The sequence below is a fragment of the Phlebotomus papatasi genome, chromosome 1, assembly GCF_024763615.1.
Source record: "Phlebotomus papatasi isolate M1 chromosome 1, Ppap_2.1, whole genome shotgun sequence".
Taxonomy (NCBI): Eukaryota; Metazoa; Arthropoda; class Insecta; order Diptera; family Psychodidae; genus Phlebotomus; species Phlebotomus papatasi.
The window spans coordinates 31,459,575-31,473,625 of NC_077222.1; the positions used below are offsets into that span (position 1 = coordinate 31,459,575).

The following is a 14,051-nucleotide window of genomic DNA, read 5'->3' on the forward strand; positions in this document are numbered from 1 at the left end:
GGATTCCTTATGCATTTAAGAGTTTTCGTGTAAACATATCAAATGGAATCAGTATGAGAAAAATGGTGTTTAGTGTTCACACAAACGGCAATTTTGAGGAAGATTACTGTTGGATGTACGTATTCTGGATCCAAAAATGGGTCCCGTGACGGTCGTCAGAGCGTCGAATGACGGAAAGTGGGGAATAATATGACGGTTATTACGAAAGTCACTTGGCGTCGTAATAACTCTGAGATTACTCGTCCACGACTAAAATATGACGCGCCAAAATGGGCTCTTCCAGTGACTTCCAGTGTCCCTATAAATAATCTTCCCCTCGCTTGGTATATCTGAGGGGAAATATCACTTGTCAAATGGCAAATAGAATTACGCAGTGCTGTGAATTCGCAAAGTAGTTGGCAATTTCGCATGTTTTCTCAATAATATTATAGTGTAACATTAAGAGGAAAAGCTCCTCCAGTAGAGAAATGTGTTGTGATTTACAAAAAGACAGTGCCGACAAAAATTAAGCAAAAATTAGGCAGTGTTTTGGTTGATAAATACCCGGACAATTTTTATGGAAAATTAAATTTCGTTATTCAGGTGTTTGCTCCTGTCTCAGGAGTATTGTGTGATAAAAATCTTGTGTCTAAAAGTCCTATTTAGTGAAAATAATAAAAGATTTTTGTGTGTTGTTGCCATCCAGCTGGAATATTTTCGACATGTCGGACGGCTAATTCATTAATAGTCGAATAAGAAAAATATTCGAAAATGTGAGTAGTGAAATTGAAAAAAATTGACCAAAACTCCATAAAAAGTAGCAAAAAACAAGAAAATATGTGAAGAATTAATGAGAAAACAGTGTCTAAGGTGATAGTATAGTGCAAAATTGTGCAGTCCATTTGACTTTTTCATTGAGAGTACGTACGTCGATTTCGTACATATGCGGTAGAGAAGGATGGCAAGTGCACTGTTTTTGGCGCGTCATTTTTTCGTACGGAAATGGACCGTCCTTTGGAGTCGCTTTTATTACTTCATGTTAGAGTAAATTTTAAGCCCGTAAAATAACTAATGTATTACTAACTCAATTTTGTGTAATGCTCTGACTAAAATTCGACGCGAATACGACTAATTTTTAAGATTCCAATTAGGAGTAATTTTTTGACCATTTCTTGTACAACAAAACCCAGTCATTTTTGAGTCGGAGTAATTGTTTGCCCATTGGGTGGGAGTGTGTCTCAAAGAATGGAGGCATTCGCGTTGACATTTCGGGGATTGGGGCTTAATTTGAGCCCCCAGTGACCACCCAGGGACATATCTGCGACATAAACATGAATTCCTAAACATGAATTCCCAACCACTACCAAAATAAGGCCTGTAATTTTCATTTGGGACAATGCATTTGGAGGAAAATACAGTCCCTGGGCTATGCTTCAAGATACGGCACTAATGAAGATTTCAGCCTAAAGTTGAGACATTTATTTGCACTAGCATTTCTGCCACCAAGTGAAATTCCATATGCATTTGACTTATTGAAATCATTACTTCTTCCCGATGCAAGTGAACTCCTTGAGTAGTTCGAACAGAACTACGTCCACGGCAGGATAAAACGCACAGTACGGAATAAAACTCGAACTCGAACAGTTCCCCTTTTCCCACCAATTTTCTGGTCACTGTCACTCCATTGCAAAAGGAATTCCACGGACTCAGAACCTTTTTGGAAGCATGGCACAGGCGTTGGGATTGATTAGAGCTTCTCATGTTGATATCTACAGGATTATCAAGCATATGCAAGAAGAACAACATCAAGTAGACGCGCAAGTGGAAAGAGCTCTTCGAGGAGAAATTCAAGCGAAAAGAAAAAAATGGCTAAAGGCGTCTACACATTGGGAGCAATTTTCGTCAAAAATTGCGTTTTAGACAGAAATTTGACGTTTCCCCCTACAACGCTGCATGAAATTTCCTTCAAAAAAGCAATTTTTGACAAATATTGCTCTCAATGTGTAGAGGCCATAAGGAAAGAGAGGCCAGAATTTTAAAAGTGTACCACTACAAAGAAAGTAGAAGTGTGCTGGAATATTTGCGCGGAATCGCACACAACACGCATTATGTATAGTTAATTTAACTAATAAAACCCAGTAATATGCCTAGATTAGACTAGTGTTGGTGAGATTCTTAACGCGAAAAGACACAGGTTGTATACAAATTCGATTTGAAATAATTTGAAATATATATTAAATATATTTTATATTTAACTTTCTTGTTATGCAATAATTTTGAATAAAATTTCTGAAATAAATTTGAACTCTGTATTTAGACCAGAGGAATTTGGATAAACTGCAAGATGTTTCAAGTATAAGGTGGGCCAAATCGAACTGCCAGTGACGTTGATACTTTTACCCGATTGGTACAGTGTTAATAACTCAAATTTGTGAAATATTTGTTATAGAAAAATAAGGATCGAATAATTTTGCAAAGATTAATTAATTCTATTCATAAATGATAATAATATTAAAATATAACTGCTCTCTCTTTGAGTTCTAGCAGTAAAATAATTTTGAAAAATCATAGCACTTTCACCTTCTCATTCACCTTCTAACTCACATTTTGGTCGATTTTGAGTTATTTGTGGTACTATATTAACCCTATACTATTGGGAAATGTATAAAAATTTCCCCAGAAACCATTTATTTTACTCCCTCCGTCCCGAAAAAAATCGTACGTTTGCTAGTGCATGAAGCGGAAAACTCATCCCAGCTAAAACAATCCAGGAAAAATTCAAATTGCAGGTTAAAGTGTTATGAGAAGTTCTCAGATGAAGAGTGACAAAATATTTTCGAAAAATACTAGGGGAAAGTACTCTCCCTTCGAACGTTTATGCCTTCGAATAATGTGAATTTTCTTTTGTTTTTCCTTTGAGACCGATACATTTCTATTAAGTATTAGTTAGCTTATCATCATTTATTGATAATTACAAGATAATTATATGTAAGCCTCTTAGGAAAATTAAAGGAAATTCGCATTATTCGAAGGCATGAACGTTCGAAGGGAGAGTACTTTCCCCTATAGTCTGTGTGACTCAGAGAAGAGATCTTCTTTACCATTTTCCTTGAAAAAGAAAATATTCAACGTCTTCGCAGGAAAAATTAGCAGAGCATTAGCCGTCGACACTACTCATTTAAATTTTGTTTTTGGAGAATGATAAAGGGAAGCACCAAGCTTGCAAAACATTATTCCTCAATACACTATCCATTAGCCAGCAAATAGTGTACTATTTCTTCAAGAAAAATCAGACGCAAGAAGGAAATAAACGTCATCAGTGAAAAAACGGAAAAAAGTTGTGTAAACAAGTGCGCAAAGTTGTGAATAAAAAAAATGTTTTCAGAGGATCTGTAAGTGGTGGAAGAGGCAAATTTCGCAACCTCCACACCCAGCACATCCGCCACTGCGGGGGCAGTGCCCAAAAAATCAAAAAGTGGTAAGTAAAATAACATTCCCTTCGAATTTCAGATTTCATCAGCATCAGCTTCATCGTGAAATTCCAAGACCTGTGATGAACAGATATCTCCAGACCAGATTAATTCATTCTCTTAAATCACCCTGATCACAGTTTTCCAGAAATCGTGTGTAATACGATGAAAATTATGAGGAAAATTGTGACTAGGGTGATTTCAGAGAATGAATGAATCTGGACATCTGGAGATATCTTTTTATCAGGTCTGGCCTCTACAAATTGGGAGCAATTTTTGTCAAAAATTGCTTTTTTGAAGGAAATTCCTTGCAGCGTTGTAGGGGGAAACGTCAAATTTCTGTCAAAAACGCAATTTTTGACGAAAATTGCTCCAAATGTGCAGACGCCTTTACAGTCCTCCAGATTTGATTCGTCATCTTCAATCCATTCGCGAGAAAAAAAAATAATCTCGAGATCTTGGAAATGAAAATTTCTAATTTGTTGGATTTCGCGAGTAAGGTCAAATTTCTTGCTATGGAAAGTATCTCCTTCCAACACGTTAAAATGTTACAGCAATGTTATAACAAATATTTTAACAAATGTTCAAATGTTTTAACAATGCAATGTTAAAATGTTATCTTCTGCGAAGAATTTATATAAAATTGAATATAAAATCGATTGGGTGAAGGATCTCATAAATCAGTCAATATTAAACGTAATCGCATACAGGCGACGCCTCCTGGACTGTACGATGTCATTCCACTGAAAGTAGTGACCACCTCAGAAATCATTTCGATGGAGAAATCAGAGCAGTTCAAATATCTGTTTCCATTTATTCCCACAAAAGATAGGGATTTCTATAATAAAGCGTGTCCGGGATTTAAATGCCAAGTTTTCGACATGATGATAGTCACAATAGGAATTGAGTTTTGTTTTGATTTTTTTTCACGTTTCAAGAGAATTTCGTCAGCTTTTCATTTCTGAAAAAATTTTGAAAAAGGTTGTGTTTTGGCTGAGAAAAGTGATAAAAATGGAGAACCTGCGCAAATTGATCGTGAACACGTACCCAAGAAATCCAAAAGCGAGCTATTCTGAAATCGGAAGGATCACCGGAAAGTGTCCATCCACGGTGCGAAGGGTTATATTACGCTTCAAGGAACTCAAGACTGTTGTTCGAAAGCCAGGATGTGGCAGAAAACCTGGAGCTGTAGACAAGAGGATGGAGAAGAGAGTGTTGGCGCTTTTCCAGAACCAACCTTGCCTTTCAGTCAAAGATGTGGGCAAAAAGCTGGGTATCTCCAAGAGCTTAGTGCAGAGAATCAAAGAAAATAACGGATTGATAACGTACAAAGCTCAAGCTGCTCCCCATCGCACGGACAAGCAGAGGCAAAGTGCCAAAACGAGGTCGAGAAATCTGAGTGATCGAGTTTTGAAAGGCTTTCAAGGATGCATTTTGATGGACGACGAAACTGTCGTAAAAGGTGAATTTACTCAGTTGCCCGGCCAACAGTTTTACACGGCGAAGACTCGTACGGGTGTAGCCAGCAAGTACAGGTTCAAAGAGTACGACAAGTTCCCGAAGAAATATGTGGTTTGGATGGCAATCTGCTCTTGTGGACGTCGCAGCGAAGAATTTTTCATGACAGGGACGATGAACGCGAATATCTACCTTAAAGAGTGCCTCCAAAAAGGACTTTTGCCACTGTATCAAAGCCACGACATCCCTCCTCTATTGTAGCCTGATTTGGCATCATGTCATTACGTGAAAGTCACCCTGGAATGGTTTTCCAACAACAATGTCAAATATGTAGATAAGAAGGTCAACCCGCCCTGCACTCCAGAAGTCCACCCCATTGAGAAATACTGGGGAATTTTGAAAGGAAACTTGAAGAAGAAGGCTAATCCAGCCAAAGATTTGCAGAACCTCGCACGAAAGTGGAAGAAAGTCGTCAGAGATCGTGGGGACGACCTTATCCAGAGCCAAAGAGTAGGCAGTAATGAAGATGGTGCGAGATTTCGCGGAGAAACCGCTTGAATAAAAAAAACATAAAGTGGATTTGAATCACAATGAAATACCCTTTCAAGAAATATAAATAGTATTTTTATATGTACTATAGCTTTTCAATGAAATACTATAGTACCGTCGTTGCGGGTGACTTTGCACGTTTTTTCGCTGTTTTTCAACTTTACCCTCAAAAATTGGACAGTTAAAGTGAAGGGAGGGGGGTTAATGGGTAAAATTATTTGTATTCAGTTGTTAATGAATGGATTTTGTGCCACTAACATTAATTTTATAAAATTCTACTATGTTTAAAAAAATCAAGAAAAAAGGCTTGCACTGGGGATAAGGTGCGGGTGACTTTGCACTTTTTAATAAATACTAAAAAATCAACAATTTCTAATAATAAACGACGATGAAGATCTTCACATCTAAGGGTAAGATGCACGAGATCTACAAGATGACGTGGTCGCCATCTTGATTTGACGTTTCTGTCCGCCATTTTGAATAACTATCAAACCCTAAAACTGGTCCGATTGGATTGAAATTTTAGTATGTTGTAGCTGACGTCAAGACCTTTTCAGAACGTATCTATGTCCCAGTCTACGTTAAGTATTTACCTTGATACAGAGGCTCAAAGTTTTAAATTTTGTAATACTCATATTTTAGCGGTCTTTATTTTTTAATATTCAATATTTGAAACCTAAACGAAATGCCTCAGTAACTATTAAAAATGGTTGAGACTTTTATTTTATATATTTATTTGCTCTAACATAATTGAAAAAAAAATAAACGAAAAGCGCATTTAACTAATTTTTTATTTTTCATCTTTGCGAAAACAGTTTTAAAGATTCTCAAATAATGCACTGTTATAAACAAAAACATTACTTTTCTTATTGTTTGTTTGTTAGATCTCATCTCCTAACGATAGCGCTGTCTTTTTTGTGATGGTTTTGATAAAAGAAGCTCCCTGTAGTTCTATATTCATGAAAATGTCAAAATTTTGAACTTGGAGCCCCTATATCCAGACAATCACTTGACCTAGGTCGGATTTTATATATGTTCTGAAAAGGCCTTGACATCAGCTAGAACATACTAAAATTTCAGCTCAATCGGATGAGATTTTTGTTTTGACAGTTATTCAAAATGGCGGACAGAAACGTCAAATCAAGATGGCGACCACACCATCTTGTAGATCTCGGTCACTTTATATTAAGTTCCCACAAAATTGGATAATTTTTAACCAAATACTTCTATAATAAAGCTTTAGAAAGACCATTATATGCAATTTTATAACATAAATCATGCGTTCTTAGGAAGATAATAGAGAAAAAAAATATTTTAATAGAAATAATCCACAAAATCGAAGTGGATTATTCTAGCCAGATAAATTTAGATTGGATTTGGGCAATTTACTACTCTGAAATCGATTTCGGAATTGCACCTTCAGATAACTTTTTCACGGAGCCGTTTTTTGACAAAATACCTATATTAGCATTTCATTGACTATTACTGAAACTACAAGAATCCTTTTAGGGATCATTGTACCTTATTTGGTACATAACATATCCCTATATACTTTGACATGGTAGACCGGATCGGCGAAGACCATCAATAAGTGCTAGAATTTATGAAAGTCTTACGGACAGCAGAGTGCAAAGTCACCCCCCGAGTGCAAAGTCACCCGCAACGACGGTACTATAGTTTTTTAATTTAAATCTGGGACACGCTTTACATCATCGACATTTCTTTGTATTGGGTCCTGCCACGACTATTTTCCGCAGTCATCGTCCGTGTTCTTAAAACACCAAACAGTCATGACAGAAACCAATATAAAGAAAAGTCGATAATGCAGAAGCACTTGAGAATAGTAAAGTGCTAAAAAATATTCATTTTGGTGTTTCTGTAATCCTTATCATTTTGATATCTCAATGAAAAATTAACATGTTTTTTTTACCATTTTACTGTTCTCAAGTGCTTGTGCATTTTCGACTATTCTTTGTGTTGATTTCTGTTACAATTGTTTGGTTGTTTTAGACAGAAACCAACACAAAGGAAAATCGATAATGAAGAAGCACTTGAGGATAGTAAAGTGCTAAAAAATATTCATTGTAATTGTTCCTGTCTTAACTGTTTTCCTCACACCTCGTCGGGTTTCAAAGCCAATACAAAAAATGTCGATATTGCAGAAGCACTTGAGAACAGTAAAGTGCTAAAAAAAAATATCCATTTTGGTATTCTTGTAATCCTGATCATGATGCTATCCCAATTGAAAATGAACATGTTTTTCTTAGTACTTTACTGTTCTCAAGTGTATCTACATAATCGACTTTTCTTTGTGATTGTTCCTGTTTGGACTATTTTCCTCAGTGCTCATCGCATTTCAAAACCACCAAACAGCCGTGACAGGAACCAACACAAAGAAAAGTCGATAATGTAGAAGCACTTGAGAACAGTAAAGTGCTAAAAAATATTCATTCTGGTGTTTTTGTAATCCTTATCATAATGATATTTCAATGAAAAAGTAACATGTCTTTTTAGCATTTTACTGTTCTCAAGTTCTTGTGCATTTTCAACTTTTCTTTGCTATGGTTCTTGTCTCAACTGTTTTCCTCAGACCTCATCGGGCTTCAAAGCCAATACAAAAAATGTCGATAATGCAGATGCATTTGAGAACAATAAATTGCTAAAAAAAATACATATTCATTTTGGTGTTTCTGTAATCCTCATTATGCTATGCCAATTGAAAATGAACATGTTTGCTTTTGCACTTTACTGTTCTCAAATGCTTCTACATTATCGACTTTTCTTTGTGTTGCTTCATGTCTCGACTGTTTTCCGCAGTATTCAGCACGTTTCAAAAGTCGTGACAAGAACCAACACAACAAAAGTCGATAATGCAGAAGCACTTGAGAACAGTAAAGTACTTAAAAAAAACATGTTAATTTTTTATTAGAATAGCCTTTAGTCCTCCAGTCTGAGCATGTTTTTACAAATAAAAATCTTTGCTGTTTCTTTTTTTTTAAAGGGTTTTCCGGGAAAATTGGCACGAGTAAATTTATGAAAATTTTTGCCCTAACAAAGTATACTCAATAAAGAGATGAAAGAAAAAAAGAAGCACACTACTTGCCGGTGGAGATTCAGTTGCCATCGACGGAAGAGTCGCACATTGAGACGGAATTCTTTGGCACACAGTAGCCATCGGAGTTGGTGCCTGTTGTAATTCTCTCGAGGCTGTGATTTGAATTGGAGTTATTATTGGTTTTTGGTGGAATTGGTGGTGGACAAACCCCATCGAGACTACCAGAACCCACCAATCCAGCCGCCAATGACATAAGTTCTGCCGCCTGAATATTCAATACTTCCGGATTGGAACTTGTTTTGTGATGTCCACGTATATGATAATCCTCATATGTATTGAGATTATTGAGTTGATTGAGATCCGTACTACTTGTTGATATACCCGAATCACGAAAATCAACACCAACATCGTGATTATTTTGTTCACTATTTGTATCTGAATCATCCAAACTGATATCTACAACGGAATATTTATGGGATCTCCTTGGAATATTTGGGGCTTGTTGATCACATTCGGCAAATGGAATGGGATTTGAGGCTCTTTTGTCCGGTGTATAGCCTCTTGGTGGCAATGGGGGTGCATTTGGTGAACCAATGGAATTATTATTTTTACCACTAGCGCCATCTCTCTTTGGCGGAACTTCAGGACTCTCACTGAGGCTCACATAGCCAGCAGATTTTGGTCTTGCTGGCACTGGAGGTGCTGGCGAATGAATGCCATTGTGATTGATTGGTCCAATCTCTAGAATCCCCAGAGCTTCACGATTGCCACTGTTATTCACTGAAACTGCCCTGGCTCCATCAACGGGCCTTGTATAAATGTCATCTTGCTCATAAATGCCCCCATGACTATTCCCCAAACTCATGGCACGCTTCTCAATGGGCAACGGCGGAAGTGGTGTATTGACAATACTCTCAGAATGCTGACGCTTGAGCTTACCCAAACCCGATAGGCTCTGCTTCATCTGGGAAAAACGCTCAAGAAGCCGCTTATGGAGTGGCTGCACAGAAGCCGGTGCCAATTGTCCATGGAGTTCCAGAGCTGTCTCCAACACTTGCACCTGCTCCAGTATCAGACACTTCAACTTCTGCACATTGGTAGCCTGTCCCTGACCCTGTGGTGACTTCATGAAACTATCCGTAAAAAATGCCTCCTGATACTTACTAATACCCCCCATGACATTAGCATCAATTATCCCCTGAAGTCTCATGGTGAAAGGATTGATATTCTTCCTCGGATCTGTCCGATATTGTGCTACCAAATCCCACAATTCCTTCCCAACATTTCCCATTGTTTCACATGCAAATTCAACAGGTGTCACTTCCAACATCGATCTGGCTGTAACTTCAAACCATCTCAAAATTCCCGGAAGTGGACATGCAATGTCCAAAGTCGTCCGTTCAATCCACAAACTCTTAAATTCATTGTCCTTATCCACAATTCCCTTATAAACAGGACGATCGTGTTGGAATCTTGTGACATCATTCACCTGATAGTATCGTGCAATTTTCTCCGGAACTGGCACCATGGCACTCTTCAAATGCGGATGATCCGCAATCGGACGTACATTGCTAATCTGTATATACTGATCCGGTCCAGAGAGAATTGACTGATCCGGTGGTGAATTTTTCGTAAGTATCTGAGCTTGAGGAAATTCAGTTTGAAGACGTTGTGTAAATGCCCCAATTCGCTCATATTCCAATCCCCTGTAGACAAATTGTTTATTCCGAACAAAAAGTGGAAAGCCCATTCCGTAGAAGCCAACCCGGAAGTATTCAGGTTCTGGACGAATCTGTGTTAAAATTTGCTGAAAGAACTTGGCTTCAGTGATAAGAATCTCACTCAAACGATTGTAGTCAAAACGACGAGTCTCATAGAGATTGGCCAATTCCTTGCACAGAGGAATACCCTTTTCCCAGCATTTACCCTTGTCGAAAAATTCCAGAATCTGCCAAAGAACGGAAACACAAATATTTTATGTTAAAGAAGAACTCTTTTCCAAAGTTCATCTCAGTGAACTAAGGAGGGTTTTTCAAGGTCAAATGTTAAAAAAAGCTCCAGAAAGCCTATTTCTCAACTTATTTGTTAAAATTTTATGCTCTTGGAGAACTCTTAGAACCTCTAAACCCGTTTCAACCGATTACGAAACTGTAATAAACCCAAAATTCAATTATATTTGTTCAAGATGAACACATGCACGTTCATACAAATTATTTTAAAATTAGGATTTTTTAATCTTTGAGGGATAATAATGGGTTTTAATTCATATCGAACTACTTTTAAATAGTTAAATCGTCAGGATATTCATCATAAGTCCTCACATCCTAAAAAGGACACGAATAATTCAACACAAAAGTTGGAAAGTTTTGGCTTCACCAAAACTTTACAAGGGTTTTCGTTACCGCTACTTTTTAAGTCAATGAATTATCCTTAAAGGATTTAAGGACTACTATACTATTTTTAGATACCTTTACTACTAGGAATGTCCTGTTATTTCAATTAGAGACGAATAGTTTAACTAATATACGGATTTTAGTTTTGGTTAAATCGAGTCATTTTACGAAGTATACAAAACAAGCCTCACTTTAACGGCAAATATTGAAGAAACTAGGATGCTAAACGATCCTAAACTTTTACCATCCTATTTTCTATATCCTTAACTCTATCTGATATCAATTTGCTACCATTCTAACAAGTAGTTTTTATGATATTAGAGATTGAAAATTGTCAAATTCTTATTGAAATTACGTCATTATGCTTAGTGCTAATGACACCCGTTCATTCACTTCTTGATCAGCATTTTTTCGTCAGCAAAATAAAGAATGTGCAATTTTGCAATAACGCATTATGGGTTCACAGAGTTCACCTTAGTAATTAAGTGGGGTAAAAATGATTTTGTATAAATAGGGTTAATTTTTGTTAAATAAATCAGATTGCGATAGAGATTCCTGAGTTTCACTTCTAGCAGCACGAGAGTGCTTGTTCCAGAGAAATCGCATCTCTCTTTTGGCCCAAGACCAGCGACATCCTATTGCCTAAGGATTACCAGCGGCCAATTGGCTCCCTACTGCCAGGAAACAGCGGCTTCTCTTCAAGAGACCTTAAGACCTAGGGCAGGATTTGAGAATATTTCTGGAGGAATTTTTCCCTAGAGGCATTCATTTGCCGGACTGCAAGGTTGGAAATTTATTTCTAACCTTGGTTAAAACTCTCTCGAAGCACCCCCGGGGGTAGCCTACACAAGGGGGCATTAAGCCCCGTGGCTCGAAAGAGCCGTTACTAGAGGCCGTGAAAACAGCCGAGAGTCAGTCCAAACAGTGGAAGAATTCCCCAGAAAGTTCTCTCCAGAGCAAGGGAATAATCTGGCGGGATTCGGATTATACTCTTCATCTAGCTTCGGCTTTTCAGCTGTTTGGAGCTGAAACAATATTACTTTTAAGGGGTTTTCCTGACGGTGCTATCACACTAGGATTATCACAATTTAATTTTAAATTCAATTGAGCCAATTGAGCATTAAGTTTTCTAGAATTTACTTGAAAATTCTCACAGCAAGGACACATTTGGCATGAAAATTTGCTCAATTTTAAATAGTGCCGCGAGATTTTCGATTGTGAATGATTCCGGAAAATGTGGGATGTGTGGGATAGTAGGGGAGACTGGGGCAAAAAGTCACAAAAATTGGAAAATTTAAAATTCATTATCTTCCAAGGTAAAAAAGATAGTGGCTCAAATTTTTTTTCTATAGATAGCCTCCATAGACCTTCAATGTCGTAAGTTTGTTAGAATTCGAACAAGGAATTTAGAAAATAAAAAATATCGAAATTTTTAGCCCTATTTTTGAAATATTTTCCTTGCATAAGATAACAATTATTACCTACTTATTTTCCAAAATTGATGCACTGGTGAATATTTTCTAAATAATTTGGATTTTTTGAATATGAATCAGCTATCTATTTTAGAATTGCACAAAAGTTCTTTTCTCCAGAAATCCTTTCATTAAAAATGGCCACTTGGAGTAAAAAGTAACAAAAGATATAGAGCAAAAAGTAACAAAAAAAGCGAAGCAATTTTTGATGTCATGGTGTCTACACAGGATAGGGAAAATTTTCTTTAAAAAGCCATTTAAAAAAAATTCTACTAATGTGTAGACGCCACGGCGAAAAGAAACGTCATTATCATGTCTCGCCGCTTGTTGATTACATGAACCGATAAGTAATTTTCATGCGAAAATCAATTGTGAGGTTTATGGTTATTTTGAGCGATTTTTGAGTGATTTATGAGTCGGTTCAAATCGGTTGACAACCGGTAAACAGTAAATGATTCTAATGTACTTTTGAGGTATAATATCCAAGCGACGAGATTGATCAATTCGTAAGGCTTGGGACGCTTTGTCATCTCTTTTTTTTATCAAATAAATTTTATTAAAGATCAAGAATACATATTAAGAATATCATTAAATATTAAGAGCTTTTAAATAAAAAAAAATGTAAGCCTCCCTTGACCTCCCTGACCCGAGTGACCAAGGGTCAAACATTTTCAAGTGGCCATATTTCCAAATCTAATTGTACAAATTTGGAAAAATTTAGTGATTTGGAAAGCTCTCGTTAAATGCGAAACATTTTCTGATACATTAACTTTATCTGATTTTAATAAAAAAAATTTATGTCGAATATCCCGGAACTTCCATTTTCAATTTTGTTGAAATTTAGTTTGTTTTACCTGAGGTCGAGACCTTTCCAAGAGTAGATCGAATTTTGTTCTCGGATTACTCTGATCCGAGCTATAAAATCAAAAATAATTTGACCGAAATTTAAGCAATTTCGATGAAATTTTAATGTAGTGAATTTGAGATTGAGACCTTTCCAAAAATTGGACGCATCAGGGGTTTGCCTAAAATTCAGGCGCCAAAACAAATTTAAATCAAAAAGGTAAGCATTTTCGTAAATCATTTGGATTTGACCCAACCAAAAGGAAACTGCTGAAGGATTATTATTAATTATTTACCTCATGATAGAGATGTTCCTTGCGTTGCCACTCAGGCTGACCAATGTTATCTTGAGGGGAAAAAGTCAGTGCTTCTCGATCCCAACTCAACATGTCAGCATAAAGTTTCAGTGTAAATCCGGCTTCAGTATAATTTTCCGCTTGGATATGCAGATCTAATAGTTTATAGATATACCTTGGAAATGGGAGAAAATAATCAAATTCGAATATTTTTCTTTTAACTTTACAAAAGATACTGTTTCAGTTATGGCTTCAAATTTCCAAAATAAAATACAATCGATTATCCTACCTCAAATACATCTCCTTCCTGTTGATTTCATTCTTGTAGAAATTGAGAAGATTCACTGTACAAGACATCCTCTTGTCCCTGTTCTCATCGCCCTGCATTACACTCCTGTAGTCAAGGAGGCGTTCCAACAGTCTCGTGACGGAAGTGATAAAAGCCGCTCCAGCCTCTTGCCAAGTGGGCGCCTCCATTTGGACCTTCTCCAGGAGACTGTCGAGAAAAAAATATATTTTCTAACACCCCGCCAAAA

At 36.9% G+C, this 14,051-nt stretch overlaps 2 protein-coding genes across 3 annotated transcripts in view; one reads left to right on the plus strand and one right to left on the minus strand.

Annotated features, from left to right (window-relative positions):
- Window positions 1-4,345: 4,345 nt before the first annotated feature.
- LOC129798830 (uncharacterized) lies at window positions 4,346-8,965 on the plus strand. The gene is made up of 2 exons (XM_055842220.1): window positions 4,346-5,567; window positions 7,134-8,965. The coding sequence occupies exon 1, from the start codon at window positions 4,461-4,463 to the stop codon at window positions 5,166-5,168; it is 708 nt and encodes a 235-aa protein (XP_055698195.1). The 5' UTR covers window positions 4,346-4,460; the 3' UTR covers window positions 5,169-5,567; window positions 7,134-8,965.
- The window catches only part of LOC129798799 (dedicator of cytokinesis protein 3), a 74,530-nt gene continuing 68,919 nt past the window's right edge, over window positions 8,441-14,051 (minus strand). Inside the window, exons 8-11 of one of the 2 annotated variants that reach the window (XM_055842148.1) lie at window positions 13,805-14,011; window positions 13,516-13,690; window positions 8,744-10,459; window positions 8,441-8,663 (exon numbers count right to left, since the gene is read on the minus strand). In XM_055842148.1, coding sequence (XP_055698123.1) covers window positions 8,505-8,663; window positions 8,744-10,459; window positions 13,516-13,690; window positions 13,805-14,011 — 2,257 coding nt within the window. In that variant the 3' untranslated portion in view covers window positions 8,441-8,504. Of the gene's footprint in view, window positions 10,460-13,515; window positions 13,691-13,804; window positions 14,012-14,051 lie in introns of both variants that reach the window. The other variant, XM_055842147.1, reaches the window with a different exon arrangement.